We start from the raw sequence: 16954 nt of genomic DNA, 5'->3' as shown, positions 1-16954 counted from the left end.
CAGTGGCCACAGTGCTGGGGAAGACTGGCAAAAATGGACAAACCATCTTCCAGGGAAACATTTATTTTCACCAAGGAATCCTCAATAAACCTACATGGAATGCCAGAGCTACAAGGACCACAATAGGAAACACATCCGCTCCGGTATTAAACTTGCAGATCTCTTGCGAAGGTTTTGAATTTACTAAGAGCTCATCTACACTTCTGCTTGTCCTGCCATTTCCCCCCAGGAAAATCCACGGCTTACCACTGAATCTGAGCAAACATCAATCGGGTTGTCTCCAGATTGACATTTGCTCCATTTTGGCACTGAAGAGCAGTTTTCCGGGGGGAAAGTGGCAGTGCAAAGGCAAAATGTCTCATGCAAAACATGAGACAAGTGGAGAACAGCTCAGACTCCTGCTTTCTAGTCACAGAAGAAGTGGAAGTGTGGACAAGCCCTACATTTTGCACTGAGTTTCTGTTTTAAGAGATATCATGGTCCCAAACTCACTTCCTTTTAAGAAAAAGACTGGCAATATTTTGATGCAACAATAATGTCTTATCATTTTTCAAATTTAACGCTATCAAATAAGCTTCCATTGGAAAATACTGAATTTCTACCTCCACCTATAAGGAAAAATAGGCTTAAAATGGTAAAGGTAAACACTGAATGCTATCAGAAGGGGGGGGGTGGAACCTACTGAAAAGTAAGAAAATTACTGAGATGTCAGGAAAGAAAAAACACTTACGTACAGAAATAACGAGGCAGTATTTTAGAAAAGGGTTAAAACCTATTTTTACCTGTCTCCCTATACCTATCTAAATACTATGTTTCTAATTAAATGTCAATGTTTAGATTTATTCTTAAAGGTAAAGGTAAAGGTACCCCTGCCTGAACGGGCCAGTCTTGACAGACTCTGGGGTTTGTGCGCCCATCTCACATCTATAGGCCGGGGGCCAGCGCTGTCCGGAGACACTTCCGGGTCACGTGGCCAGCGTGACAACGCTGCATCTGGCGAGCCAGCGCAGCACACGGAACGCCGTTTACCTTCCCGCTGGTAAGCGGTACCTATTTATCTACTTGCACCCGGGGGTGCTTTCGAACTGCTAGGTTGCCAGGCGCTGGAACCGAGCAGCGGGAGCGCGCCCCGCCGCGGGGATTCGAACCGTCGACCTTTCGATCGGCAAGCCCTAGGCGCTGAGGCTTTTACCCACAGCGCCACCCGCGTCCCTAAGATTTATTCTTAGGGGTTTTTAAATTCTATGACCAAATACAAACATCATTATGAAACCATTATTAAATCAAGGTTTCAGAATCTGAATTCTTATCAGCATCATCTTGCAATTTTATACTCCTCCAGTGCTACAAAGCATCTGTTTTCACTACAGCTGTCTCTTAAATTGCATTTTTTTAAAGGGAGCTGCATTAGATTATCCATTCATGAGAGGGAGCTGCCTGGTAGGCACATACTTGGTGAGAATATGTAATTCAGCTCCATCTTGTGGTGCAATTGTGCAATTTGCTGTGCTGAATCAGTCACTTAAAGTCAGATATATACCAAAACACAAAAGGTTATGTTTGTACTAACATTTTTCTTCCTGGGAAAAGGAGGGTGACATAGTTTAGCATGTGCTTTCCCTCGGCTCTCTCTCGAGGTATAAATTAGCACGATTTGGCTCATTAGCTGGGTGTTGTACCCAGGATCCTTCAAAATCCACTATTCATATTTCTCATGAAACTGAGGTATGCTCAGAAAGATCCTGACTAGAGAAAAATCATATGTGCTGAACATATGGAACCACCTTATTTTGAGAAGATTAGTCCATTGAGCCCAGTATTGACTACACTGACTGGAAGCAACTCGCCAAGGCCTGCCAAGCCCAGAAGGCTTTTTTCGCCTTTCTATTTGATGTCCTTTTAGATGGAGAAGGAGGCTGGGACTCTCAACTTGCTCTATCACTGTCTCATGGGGTCCCCTCAGGTTTCATAGAGGCTCACATAACCTAATGGATTTGAAGAGAGGGGAGAAGTTGCCTGTATTCGTGGCATCTGGTGCCTATTTGGTATGTCAAGAGGAATATGAAAATTCATTTCTAGGTGACATTTAAAAACTTTCAGCTCTACAGAACAGGAAAAACAGCCTCAAATTTTCTTTTGGCTCCTGTAAAACCATTACATGGGTGATTTACTTTACCTCTTTCATTCGCTGATGCTCAGAGTTGTATAAAAAGGTGCCAAAAAGACAGCTATAAAGATGATCCAAAATGGTGATCAGAAACAGCTCATTGAATTCAAATGCTGCTGGAAACTAAAACAACAAAAAAATTATACTTTTTGTTAAGGGAAAACAGTACAGTAAGCTTGTGCACATTCAGCCTTATGTGTGTGGCAAAAAATTGTTTAAAAATTTAAGAGGGTGTGGGAAAGGGGTGGGGTTCTGGGGAAAATGGCTTTAGCAATCCCATCCGTTGTTGAACCCAATGTGTTTTGACTATACGTAATTTTGGATTTAGGTGTGATCCCTGGAATGTAAGCCAGATTTCAGGCCTATTGTATTTTATTTGACCACACACACACACACACACACAGAGAGAGAGAGAGAGAGAGAGAGAAATCTCTAATGTAAAATGCAATATGAAGGTTTACAAAATGTCAAAGAGACATTTAAATTGTAAGACTAGAGAGTTGTACTAGCATTTGGCAACTCTGGACAAATGCACTGTATTGGGAGGGTGTTGTTTAGGAAGGTTCCCATAGGCTCTTAGTTTCTTTTCTGTGAATTCAAGAGACTCAGTTCTTTCCCTTATGAAAGGAAGCAAAGGAAGACTAATGTTGCAGGACTCACAGAGAATTGAAGCCACATCCAAATAACTACATTTTATTGCAGCGCTTTTATGTAACAAAATACTTTTCACATATGACAGTATCAACTGGAGTTCATACACTATCTCAATTGCAGCTCATCAAGATTAGGAAGGTATTGTGTAATTGTGTGTGTGCGTGTGTGCTGAGCTCTTGCAAATGAAAAAGGATTCTTCTATCACTGGGAAATTAGAATTTTCTTTTTCAGGGACTCCACCATTCAAAATGTAGTTTTTGGAAAGAGTTGTCAGCTCAATGCTTCATCCAAAGTAGACCTCAGTGGCTGTGCTGTCCACTTGAAAATTTTTACATCTGTTGGGGTGTGGATTCAATTCTGAGTTTAACAAGGCAGCTATTACAACATTTGCCTACGGTATGAAGCAGTGATAAGAGGCATATGATGTAGGTTTAAGTATTTTTGCTGCATCCACAATAGAAAAACATGTGGCAATCTCTTTTAAGCGCTGCTGGATGGAGGCTGTGCCCACCACATGTAAGCTGAACCCATCTATCCTTACACCCCTTTTGTGCCCTCCTTCCCATCTCACCTCAAGCTTTTGACAATCTCATCCAATAAAAAGGCAGGAATATAGCTAGGTAAGCATTGCCATAACTTCTGATCTAGGCAATCATTTTGAATAAACCTATAAAGCAGTGGTCATCAACATGGCAGCTGTGGGTACGGATGTGCTCCTGGAGAGCTAAACCACCTCTCACCCCTGCCTCTGCTAAAATGAGGCTTGAAATAGTTCTTCTATTGTAGCCAAGAGAACAAGTTGCACTCTGTGTGTGTGTGCTGTGATCACGGCAGTTTCTATAAGGATATTCAAGCATTAAAACCCCAATAAGATATCAACTTATTTTAAAGCCAGAAGGCTGCTGGGTGTGGACCAGTGTCAAGGATAACCTTTTATGTAAGCATGTAGCTCACTTCCATTTGGCAGCAGCTAGTGTAATAGGTGGTTATATAAAGACAAGGGTGCCATAAACCCTGTGAACTGGTACTGAGTCTGTTTGAACTGCTGCAAGTACAGGGTAATAAACTATATGAGGGGAAGAGCTCTTTTCTCTTACCATCTTTCAGGATCAAGACATTGATAAATGGTTTGGATGAGATTAAGAAATTGTGTTCTCTGAAAAAATATGAGGTGTCTGCCCTATGAACAATGTCCCAGTTTTCCCTTTTGGTTCTATTGCATTCTACTTTCCTCTCCTCTCAGGGCTATAACTGTTCAATGTTTATTTTAAATCTCTTGCTGGATTCAGATTTTGTACACATGTGGAACTGGCAAAGTCATTTCACAGTCCTTTACTAGAGGGCAACTAAACAGTTTATAGCAAGTAATAGGGAGCAACAAGGGAGATCACAAAAAACCCCAACAACATGGCTGTTCTGAGTTAAGGGTCTGCCCCTAAAGGGTTTTTGCTGCTTCCAGGTGTTCAAAGCATTTTGGAAAATTTTCTCCTGCAAAAAATAGTTGCATAACTTTCCAAAAAGGAAGCAACATCCTGAGCATGCTGAAACAAACAAGGTAACATTAAACACCTCATTCATGCAAAGTTCAAATCACAGAAAAATAAGTGAGTGACTTTTTGCAGAGAAGCAAAGTATAACAAGGTCCCAATTTTCAAGCTGCAATGCAAAATATAAAGGAAGGGCAGCTTGAGATGAATTTTGTTGTTTGTAAAGGAGTTTGAAAGAAGTATTATTTAAATCCACAACAGAATTACATAATAGAAGTTCAGAATTAATTTAGATCTAGCAACAGGGCACCAGCAACTGCCTTTGGAAGAATAAGCTCTCTGTGGCAATCATGCTGAAGCAGTGTTGAGATGTGGTTCACAGTTCCTCAAATCAATTTATTGGGAATATGAACTTAAGTGTAAAATGAGCGTTATACAGATTTGTGGTATTGTGCATTGTTAAAAGAAATGCAAGTATCATCCATTTTATAAAATCTGCTCTAAACCTCAATGATAAATAGAATGCATCACTATTAATTTGGTCCTAAATAGGCAAAACACAAGAGTTTGAATACATTAGTTAATGCCTTTGGTATGTAAACTGGCTAACATATCACAGAGAGGCCACAAACAGCAGTTTCCCAAACTGTATTCATATTAAAAGCAAGGTTATCCATTCCATGTGAACTCAAGTTAATCAAAAAGCTTTGAATTTTCATTCTCAAATTTCTGTTTCTCTCCAGAAAATATTTTTGTTTTATCATGTCATGCCAGAGAAAATGTTCAGGTATCAAACACCAATAAATAAGTTGTATCCTTCCATGAACAGTTGGGCCTTTGATCTGCTGTAGGCTTCTACTGAGGCTTCTACTGATGAAGAGGGAAGTGACACGAACATCTATGCTGTTGTCCAGGGTCCTACAACCCTCTGGACCAGACTATTGGGGCAGGGGGGGGACTGATGAAAACTGCCATTTTGGTTAATGGAGGCTAGGAGCAGCCTTTCCATGGGGAGAACTTTGCTCATAGGATGACTGGCCCCTTTGTGGTAATTTCTTAATGTTGATCTTGCAAAACCTGCCAATTTAGATGTTTTCACCTCTGCATACATTTATTTCACTCTGCTGTGTGCACTGAACTAGTTCCAAAATTTCACTGCCCCGAAAGAAAGCATTACTTCCTATGTGGATTAGAAACAGAGAAGATATTTTAGAAAAATATCCTTACCTGCTTTGTCATTTGCCAAACACAATCTATGAACTGAAGGAAAATGGGTGATCTGTCAGCATCAGCATGATCATCATCTCCATGACCTACACGCTAGTGAGGAAGAAAGAGTGTCAGGAGCAACACTTCCTTTTTTCTTTTTCTTTTTTTGTCAAATGTATTTAAAATAGCTTTTTTAAAAAACTTCCCCAGAACAATTAAGAAGAGTTATCAGAAAAGCTAGGTTTCTTCCAACAATTAGATACTAAATAAGCTACACTGAAATAACAACCAAAACTGATTCAAGTTATCAGTCATGATCTTACATAGACAGGTGGCACAAGTTTTACAGAATTTTATAGATAGGAGGAGAAATTCAAAAACCTTTTGAAATTACCATTGCAAACCGATGTCCAAAACTCATCCACTCCTTTTCTATGAGGACTTCAAAGCCTTTGATAGTTCTGTAATGGCTGTCTAGCATTAGCATGGCTAAAGAGGTCAGCTGAGCTGTACGGTCCCAGCCGTCACTGCAGTGCACCACCACTGATGTTTTACCAGATTCGATTTTGTCAGCAATTCTCACGGCTCCTGAAAGAAGCATCTTTAAAAAGACGGTTCCAAGTTGAAATATTGCACCAAAGCAAACTCGGCTATAATACATTTTATGATAAGAGCAAAACAGCATCTCTGCATAATTGGACTGAAGACCTTTCTAGTCTAGCATTCTGTTTCCAGCTGCATGCCTGAGGGACCTTACAAGAAGGGATGGCTTTTTCTTGTTTCTCCCCAGAACCTAGCATTTAGAGGCATCCTGTTGCCGAACATGCAAGTATTGATTTAGTCACCGTAGCCAGGCTCGTGCAGGGGGGCAGTCAAGTACATTTGCTTTGGGCCTAGGAGGGCTAAGCCAGCCAGGGGCACTCCCACCAGCGGCCTGCCAGACTTATACTGACATGCCAAGAGCAAGCCTCCCTCCCTGGGTCTAAGACAAGCTCTGCACAGGCCTGATCATCACTAACAGCTGTTGATAGACCTCCACAAATGACATATAGGCTGCATTCATATGCAATGCTAAATCATGGTTTACTATTATGTGGACAAACCTCCACAATCCTAAACAAAGCATCAAGCTCATGCAGACTCCCCACCCCACCTCCTTCTGTGCATCTAGTAGGAGGGCTTCTGGAAAGCTTAGTCCAGCATATAAAAGAATCTTAGTGTTACATTTCTTGTAAACCACTTAGAGGTTTTACTGCAATCAAGGGGTATAAAGTGGTATCTCGGGTTAAGAACTTAATTCATTCTGGAGGTCTGTTCTTAACCTGAAACTGTTCTTAACCTGAGGCACCACTTTAGCTAATGGGGCCTCCCACTGCCACCATGCCGCCACTGTGCAATTTCTGTTCTCATCCTGAAGCAAAGTTCTTAACCTGAGGTACTATTTCAGGGTTAATGGAGTCTGTAACCTGAAGTGTCTGTAACCTGAAGCGTCTATAACCCAAGGTACCACTGTATAATAATATATCATACTCTAGCCTATTTTAATAACAGAGTTTCACAATCCATTGCTTGAAGTCGGCTTATTATTATAAAGTCAGTGTGTGGAATTATGTCCTTGTACTGCTAAGCCAAGGTTTAGCATTACATGCACACACAATGCTGAACAGATCAATGCACTAAACTGTTGCAGTGGTGTAACTCATTACCATCAACATTTCTCAGGTAGATGGGGTGAATGATTCTTGGCAGAACATATCTAAAAACTATGCCAAGCATGAATACTAAATCCCAATTACAACTGCCTGGAAAGCACATCAAGATTAGATCATTTGCTTAACCTGTGGGAAAGTTTGTTTGCTTGCTTCCTAAAATTTGTACAGTGGTGCCTCAGGTTAAGAACTTAATTCATTCTGGAGGTCCGTTCTTAACCTGAAACTGTCCTTAACCTGAAGCACCACTTTAGCTAATGGGGCCTCCTGCTGCCACTGCACCACAGCCATGCGATTTCTGTTCTCATCCTGAAGCAAAGTTCTTAACCTGAGGTACTATTTCTGGGTTGACTTCTGGGAGATGATGGCACCTGGTCAAGTCTCCACTGAGTCGCTGCTGTGTGAGTAGGAGCTCTAATTATCAAATTACTCTGATAAAAAGGCTCAACCTATGAAAGTAACTGCCAACTTTTGTCAGTAACAGACCCCAGGAGCTGTCAGGTAGACTTTAAAATCTCCCCTCCCTTTTGAAGCTACTTAAATCAACTTTGAACTCCCCCCTTGCAAAGCCCTTAAAACTGTGGGCTGGATAAAGTAGCCCTATTGATTTCCGATTCAGAGTATGGTACTTACAAGACAATGTTGCAAAGAACTGGCGATTTCACCCACACAACCTGTAACAACTCCCCCAATGAGGAAACAGGCCAAAATTTCAACCTACTTTCAACCCAAGGCTGATGAAGCAAATAATCCAGGAAACCTCCATTCTCATGAGTGGTCTGTTGACCACACCTGGATTGGAAAGGAGGAAAAAACTAACGACAAACGTGAGGGAGTGGACCTGGCAACCGAAATAAAACAAGCTGAGCTAACCAAAGAGGGACCTGAAGCAAGTCTAGAACAGGAGCTACTCCTGGAAAACCTAGAAGCCAGGTTAAACGAGCCTCCCCTACCCTCCCTATCAGGAGAGAAATTAAGGCACCCTCCCCCAACTGAGACAGACAAATGGCCAAACAGCCCAAGGTTGCAGCACCCGGACAACTTTATCTTCTACCTGTCAGGGATGTATGAAGAGTTACTCAAAATCCATTCTACACAGATAAGCAAAGAACTTGAGCCAATTAAAAATTTCCTTTTGGAAAGCTTGAACCTGCTTACCACCCTAACTGAATTAATTAAGAACCGTGAGGTCGCTTTCCCCAACATGAAATCTAGTAATAGGACTAATGGAGATGAAACCAAGCCAGGACTCGATTACAAAAAAACCCCAGAAACAATTCAGTGCAGGAGGGAGGGTCCCTTGCTCCCAGGAAACTAGCCTTAAAGAGAAAATGCCCAATGCAAAAAAGAAAAAGACCAAAAACATCAAATTGGGAGGCCGAAAGGAACGGCGACCTGCCATACTAAAAAAATGAATTTCCAAAAGCTCTTTAAGCTGCTGGAGAATATAACAACAAAGAACTCAGCTTCTACAACCCAAAAGAAAATCACAAACTCATGTGCACCGATAAAGCACTGAGGAAAAGCCCCATGCCCTAGCAGAACACACACCGCCCTCTCAGCTCCCAAGCAATCAACCATTCTCATGGTATCACAAGGAAATCCCGTGTATCCTAACATAACAAAAAAGGTTCAGGACAAAACAACACAGATTCGCTGGAAGCTAATGTTAAATAATCACAAACTTGCCTTCACAACTCTACCCACAAATAGAGGTCACCCATCGTATGCTCAAAGAAAAGTAAATATTCCTGAAAAAATCAGCATGGTCACCAGGGTCCTTGTGACAGCAAAAAAATATCACCAATGTATAATTCCTCCCACATCATATGGCCCAAAATAGGGCTGTAGTGACTTTTAAGGACGGGTTCTCAACTAAACAGACCTTTCACATAAAGACAATTCCCTGAGGGCTGGCTTGCTTGTGCACCGTTTTTTCGAAAATATTGAAGACACTTTACCGCTTCTAGGAGCATATAGGCCAGCCAGACCAAAAACCAAAACCAGAACTGCAGAATTTGAGAGGCTGGCAATCTCAAATAGTCGGGCAGGCGGCACAAAACCTCACCCTCATCAAACAAGTTAGAAAAGGATTTCCCCTCAAAGGATGAGCAACTCCTAACAACCTACCTCGAGCAGATCCAACTTTCCCAGGATGCACTAATTGAAAGACTGTTGACCATAAGGAAGTTCCTATCACTTCTAGCCCCGCCTCCTCCCATGGAATTTAATTACATCAATGGCAAATCAAAGCCTTTAACAAATGAGGAATGGACAACTTGACGATATCTGTCTCCAAAAGAAACGGGCTCTTCTACACCCCCTCCAATAGCCCAATCCAAAACGCAACAAGTCGAACTAGTGGTGCCAGCGCCGGGAATCGGCTCAATCTTCGTGGACTGCCTGGGCATCCTATAAGCTATTCATGCAGAGGAATGAAATAAAGTCTTGGCGGGTGGCTGCCCGGACGGACAAATTAATACCCCTAAATTAGTCTTTCCCCCAAAAGGCTCCCCCATTTCTCCGCATCTTGGCTCAATCAACTCAAAGGACCTGAGGTATCAGTGGCAGAAAACAGCTGTGAGTGCCTGGTATCTAAAAACCCAAGAATCAACTACTGCCCTAAACATCCTCTCCTGGAATGTAGCTGGCTGGTCCAGATGCCTCTCCCATTCTACAGACATTCCCTTCTACCGCCAAAACTTTAATATCATCGCCCTACAAGAGACACGGGCGGCTGAAAACCCATCATTGGAAGGATACTATACCTATGCAGTTAGAGCGGTCGCAGGCAAAGGACCAGGGAGGCTCAAAGGGGGGTTATGCATCCTGATCTTACTATGCCTAAATGCCACCTATAAGGAGCTGTCCCCCCTAGATCATCCAGCAATGGCCCTACTCATATCCTGGGGAAACTGCAGTTTACTAATGATTAACGTTTATATTCCCCCAACTAGCAAAAAACCCGGCATTGAGGGCAAGTGGAATAGACTGGATTCTTATGTCAGGTTACTGCTAGCAGCTTATCCAGCAAAGGTCCTGGTGGTGGGTGACCTAAATGCAAGGTTAGGGCCTGATGACCCCAGTTTAGAAACAAAATACAGTGGTACCTCGGGTTAAGTACTTAATTCATTCCAGAGGTCCGTACTTAACCTGAAACTGTTCTTAACCTGAAGCACCACTTTAGCTAATGGGGCCTGCTGCTGCTGCACTGCCGCTGCATGATTTCTGTTTTCATCCTGAAGCAAAGTTCTTAACCTGAAGCACTATTTCTGGGTTAGCGGAGTCTGTAACCTGAAGTGTATGTAACCCGAGGTACCACTGTACAGGCATAACATAGGGTACCCTGATGCCTCTGGCCATGAGGCTTTCCAACTACCAAGGCAGTCAAAGGACCAACATTCAAATTTTGCCAGAGCCTGCCTCCTCAAATTCTCTCGGCAGCTAAGTTTTCAAATCCTAAATGGTTGCACCAGGGGCAATATCCCCGGGGAATATACATTTATGTCTGGGGCAAAAACCAGCACCATTGACTATATGTTGGCTGATAGCAAATTGCTAACAAAAATAGTGAATTTGAAAGTGCTCCCATTCATAGAGGGGGACCATTTCCCTTTGCACCTGCAGGTGTATCCTAAAAACAAGCCACCCTTCCTGAGAACAGTATACCCTGCAGAGATCACCGAATTACAGTGACCTGGCTGCCAAGTCAAATGGACCCCCGCACTTGACTCCAAACTGAAGGAGATTCTAACCTCTGAAAAACCCCGTACAATTTTAACTGGCTCTGGGAATAATCCTAGGCTTGAGGACTCCATTTCCAAGTATGAGAGCCTGCTCCAACAATTAAAACCCCATCTTTTTAATACCACAGAGAAAAGGCCAACTAAACTAATAACATCAAATAAACCCTGGTTTGATCACACCTGTTTTGAGGCCAAGAGAGCCCTGCAAAATGCTTACAAAACTGCCCTGACAGCCAAAAATTCTGTCAGACAGGAAGCCTATCTTGCTGTCCGTACCCTAAAAAAAGGAGTACAAAGACCTAATAATCCACCAAAAGAATGCCTATACCAGAAAATGTTGGCTGGAATTAATTTGTGCGGCAAAAGCAAAAGATCAGACACTATTCTGGAAACTGGTAGCTTCTGGCACCCATAAGGCTATTTCCCCCTTAACCTCACAAATTCCCCCTAACCTTTGCATCTCATTCTTCCAATCTTTGTATGAGGATAATGAACCTACTTACAGAATTATAATATAGAACAACTGGCTAAATGGCCACCAGTTTCAGTAACTGAAGTGAAATCATATAAAAACCAATTGAAAATGGCCAAAGCCCTGGGCCTGGACGGCGTTACGCCAGAAATGATAAAAGCACAGGCGGATTGGTGGGCACCTCTCTTTACTTACATAGATGACACTGACCACATCCCAAGGGAATGGGGAACAGCCATAATAGTCCCATTCTATAAAAAGGGCAACAGAAGAGACCCAGCGAATTATAGGCCAATTAGCTTATTAAGTGTGATTAGTAAACTCTATTCAAAGCACCTCCTTAATAAGTTTACAGAATGGCTAAAGAATGAAGATATCCTGGCAATAGAACAAATGGGATTTAGACCCGGAAGGTCCACGACAGATCACTGTCTAATGTTACAACATCTCATTGACATATACAAATCAGGAGGGCAGGCCTCACTATACGCCACCTTCATTGATCTAAAAGCAGCCTTCGATACAGTCTCCAGAACCAGACTCTGGGATAGACTCCAGTGGTACCTCAGGTTAAGGACTTAATTCGTTCTGGAGGTCTGTTCTTAACCTGAAGCACCACTTTAGCTGAAGCGTATGTAACCCAAGGTACCACTGTAGATAGAAGGCTTCTGTTCTTAATTCAGGCACTGCACACAAACACGGCTCTTAGAGTCAGGTGTATCCGCCTAGGACACCTAACATTAAAACCTTCAAAGGAGTCAGGCAAGGGTGCTATTTAATTTTTATTTAAATAATTTAGTATCTGCACTCAATGACTTAGAACTCCACCCTCCAAAGCTCACAAATCGGCATATTTCGGTCCTGTTATATGCCGATGATGTGGTAATTTTATCTAGAACTCCCACTGGACTCAAAAGAGCACTAAGAAAGCTTGCAGCATACTGTGAAACTGAATGTCTCAACATTAACTATCAAAAGACCAAGATACTCGCTTTTGGGGGAAAACCAAAGCTTAGAAGCTGGGAACTTCAAGGCCATAAATTAGAACAAGTCACAAATTATAAGTATCTAGGAATGGTGGTACAGGCTTCAGGAACCAACAGACTTCACATAAACTCCATCGGGAGCTCAGCGGGAAAAACTGCAAACTGTATTCTTAAATTTTTTATACAAGGCCAAAACGTTGGCACAGCTCCTTTATGGATCCTTTCTGGGCCCACCTTCCTCTGCTTTCTCCCCCTTGAGAGAGTTCAATCCAAACTCCTTAGAGCTTTCCTACAAGTCCCCAGATGTGTTTCAGACGCATGGGTTAGAATAGAAATGGGGATGATGAGAGTGGAGACTTATATCTGCCTAACATCAGTCTACAACTGACATTGACATTGAACCTGCTCCCCCGAGGAATAGCCCCACTGATCCTCTGTGATCAGTTCCAGTCAGGCTGGCAGACAGCAGTCCTGAACACCCTTCAGAAACTGGGTTTTGCCCCTCAAGCCCTTCTAAGTCTGGGGTTGGGCCAGGCAAAAGCTATGGTCAGGCAAAGAATCATAGACACCGAGAGACAACAAGACTGCTCAAGGTGCCCCGGCTATAAAATTGGAGAAATTGAGAGATATATAATAATAATAATAATAAATTTTATTTATATCCCGCCCTCCCCAGCCGAAGCCGGGCTCAGGGCGGCTAACAACAATAAAACAGTACAAAGGTACAACATAAACAACATTCTAAAATCATTCATTATAAAAATTAATTAATTCAAGCCACTAGCAACCATTGGGCCAGAGCTCTGCGAAGATTGCCACACCGGCAGCATATCTCTTCTTTCTCGTATCCAAAAATGCAAGAAGGGCTTTTACACTCGCCAGAAGTTCGGCTCTGTCTTCACCAGTCCTGGAAGGATCCTTTTAAAAAGTCCCATATGCTCAGAGACTTTGCACCTGTTCATTGGGGGATATAGGAAGCCCAGAGCACTTGCTCTTTATATGTCCCTTTTATGAAGAGGCAAGTAGTGAGACCATTGATCCCCTGCTGGTGAGGCTTGCTGACCTCCCGGAAAAGCAAAAATCCGACCTTTTCCTGTTAGGCAAAGATCATAAGATGAGCTGGATGGTCGCCAGATTCTGTGTACAGATCTGTAGGCGCAGACCATCCCCTGACTCAAACTAGTTTGTTAAGAAAATCCCCAAACTTGGTTCCATGGGTGACTCTGGGTCATCTCTCTGCGGTAGCTTATCTTAAAGTTTTAAGTATCTATACGCTTAACAGCATTTATAAATTTTAAATTTAATGTTGTACATTGTTTTAAATGTTTGTTTTCCTTCTGAGATTGTAACCCCAAGTGTGTTTTATAAGCTGGCCTCCGACCGTAATAAATTATCTATCTGGGTTAACGGAGTCTTGTAACCTGAAGCATCTGTAACCTGAAGATTCTGTAACCTGCTTTAAAACATAAAAAGTTAAAATACTAAAACATTAAAATTACCTCAGCTTTCTGAGCACCTGGGTAGGCTTGTCTGAATAGGAATGTTTTTAGCAGGTGTCAAAAAGAGTACAGTGACTGCACCTGCTTGATATCAATAGGCAGGGACTTCCAAAGTGTAGGCATTGCCACACTAGACAATTGAATCCTTACAAATGTGGAACAGTTATTATATGCCACCTGAAATAGTACCAATTTTGCTAACTGAAGTGGTTGAGTGGGCACTTGTAAGGTAAGGTGATCTTGTAGGTAAACTGTGCAGTACAGTCAAATCTCAGTTCCCAAACGCCTCTGTTACCGTACATTTCAGCTCCCCAACGCCGAAAACACGGAAGTAAATGTTCTGGTTTTCAAATGATTTTCAGAACCCGAACATCCGAAGTGGCTTCCGCTTGAGTGCAAGAAGCTCTTGCAACTAATCAGAAGCCGTGCCACGGTTGTCAAATGTTTCGGAAGTCTAACAGTCTTCCAGAACTGATTATGTTCGACAACCAAGGTTTGACTGTGTAAGAGTTGAAGGCACCATTATACAATGTAAGCTGATCCCCACAAAAAAGTCTTTAAAAATCAGCAAAGCTAATATTTAGACAGGGCAAACTTCACATTCTGCTCATTAGATTTGGAAATTTAATTAACAATTTCAGTTCTCTATAAAGCAATAACATGGAGTTGCCATCTTTCTCTTTACAAAACTACCATTTGCTGAATTTTCTGATGTCAATAAATTCTGTTAGCAGCTTGTTATTAAGACTATCAAGACACTAATAAATATTTTGTTCTATCCTGCTATGCCATGAAATGCTTGGGGTTAAGAAACACCATCTACAAAACCTTTTCAAAATCAATAAACTGGATAAAAAACTAAAAAACAAAAACACTAGATAACAAACTAAAAGGAAGCCCATTTCCAATCAGTGTTTATCTTTGTTGGCATCTGTGCTTTGATCCATAGACAATATACAAACTAAACCATGACACTGCATGTCTTAGCTGGAAAGCCATGAAGGTATGCAGTGTTTGCAAATAAGGCACTTCTGGTAGTTAGCCAAGCAGAATTGTAGTTCCCGTGGCAGTTTGCCAGAGAGAGGCTGGCAGAGGATTTGTCTAGATGTGTGTGTGCCCATATTCTGTGTTGTGAAGAAACAGAGCTATGTTCAAGAGTGAAAATGATCCCTGGTAATTCCTACCTAAATATGAGGACTAGTGAAGCAGAGTGAGACTGAGGTGTCAATCGGTGCATTCACATCTCTTATCTGCTATGAAGTCACTAGATGACTTTTGGCAAGCTATCATCGCTCAGTTTTGGTCCTACAAGTGCAATATGGAGAAAATAATACAGAGCTATTTTATAAGATTGTTGTAGGAACTACACTAACATTTATGAAACACTCAACTGTCTAAAAGAGCTGTGAAAACTCTAAATGTGGTGAGGCTTCCAACTGCAATTAAGTCAGCCGTTCATGGCTAAACTTAATTCTCCCCTCTTAGGCAAAGATCACAAGACGACCTGACTGGTAGCCAGATTCTGCACCTAGATTTGTAGGCACAGATCATCCTCTAGAATAAAATAACTTAATAGGGAAAAGCTGAAGTCACCCTTTGGGGCGCCTCAGGATCAATTTTTATGGTAGCCCAAATCTCAGCTGAATGGGTGTATGTATATATCTCAATTTTAACTCATGAGCCATTGCTGCAATCTGCTCCAATTGTATATTTTATCTTTATGAACGCTGTCATTATTGTGTTATGCGAGCTGGTCTTTGACCATAATAAATTATCTATCGACATGGCTTTGTAATTTTGTCCAGGGCAGGGAGTTATTTGTTATCCTATTGCCAAGGCCAAGAATCCCAAAACGTGAGCTGAATTAGGTGTAGGGTAAGTAGTCGTCAGTTCCTCTGTCCTACAGTAGAAAGGCTTAGCCCATACCTAGTCAAACTGTAAACAATTTTATTCAAACATGTTTGTAAAGCTGCCCTGAAGAGTTAAATGGGTTACAAATGTTTTAAACAGCGTTAAGTGGATAAAAAAATAAATAAGGATTGCTTCTACTGGAGTCTATAATACACACTAACAGCATATAGCAGTAGTTTTATATAATCTGAAAAACCCAGATTCTGAAGAATCAAGGCATTTTCCCTTTTCAGATTATAGAAGTGACAAAAGAATAACACATGGAGAAAGATTTTAACATTTTAAAGCAAAAAACCCACAATTTATATTTTCAACAAGTCAATTACCCGTATGTATTCCAGCCAGTGTGTACTCTCCACATTGGACAGCCATCGAGATTCATCAATTGTAGGGTAAACGATTTCCTTCAGTTTACGCAGTGATTCTCTCATTACATGGATGTTTGGAATTTCCAAGAAAACCAACTCCACGTTTGGGTAGGCACTTTCACTTTCATAGCCGCCACCTTTTGTCTGAAAATACATTTTAAGTAATTTAAATGTATCTTTAAGATTTCTTGAATGCCCACCAGGGAGAAAAAGCTAGCTGGCAAGCATGAAGGAAAGGGCTCTCTCAACAGTGGCCTCACACTTACGGAATTCTATTTCAAGGGAGATGTGCATGGCCCCTTCTTTATGGGCCTTTATTTACTTCTTTAAATATTTATGTACCACTATATAATAAAAAAGAAAAATACCAAAGAAGTTGCAGCAATAATACATAAAATAAAAACCACATAAAAGATTAAAAACAGGTATCAAATACTCATTATGGAAACAAGTATTCTTAAATTGCCTGCATTGGCCTGGCATAATAGAAAGGTTTGGTGGGATTTAAGAGAGATATCTGTTTCAAATTGGTTTTTCTTAAGATATTATGGTTATGCTGGCATAAACCAGGGCTTAAATAGCATTAAAATGTTTTAGTTAGCTCTAATGGTGTTGTTGTTGTTGTTGTTGTTGTTATTACTGCTATTATTGCTCATTCTTATGAATTATGATTGTTGTATTAATATTGGTATTCAAATTTTAAATATATTTTTCATGTTTGTATCTTTGATCGTGTATGTTGTATT

The 16954-nt window shown here is 41.3% G+C and overlaps 1 protein-coding gene across 4 annotated transcripts in view; it reads right to left on the bottom strand.

Annotated features, from left to right (window-relative positions):
- The window catches only part of MTMR1 (myotubularin related protein 1), a 54294-nt gene that overhangs the window by 12162 nt on the left and 25178 nt on the right, over nt 1–16954 (bottom strand). For all 4 annotated transcript variants that reach the window (XM_082207248.1, XM_082207250.1, XM_082207249.1 and 1 more), the window contains 4 exons: nt 16167–16352; nt 5912–6118; nt 5536–5628; nt 2177–2290 (listed from right to left, as the gene is read on the bottom strand). In XM_082207248.1, coding sequence (XP_082063374.1) covers nt 2177–2290; nt 5536–5628; nt 5912–6118; nt 16167–16352 — 600 coding nt within the window. The remainder of the gene's footprint in view (nt 1–2176; nt 2291–5535; nt 5629–5911; nt 6119–16166; nt 16353–16954) is intronic.

The sequence above is a fragment of the Podarcis vaucheri genome (assembly GCF_965113315.1).
Source record: "Podarcis vaucheri genome assembly, chromosome: Z".
NCBI lineage: Eukaryota > Metazoa > Chordata > Lepidosauria > Squamata > Lacertidae > Podarcis > Podarcis vaucheri.
The sequence above is the reverse complement of the archived record's forward strand: the minus strand, read 5'-3'. Positions and strand labels throughout refer to the sequence as shown.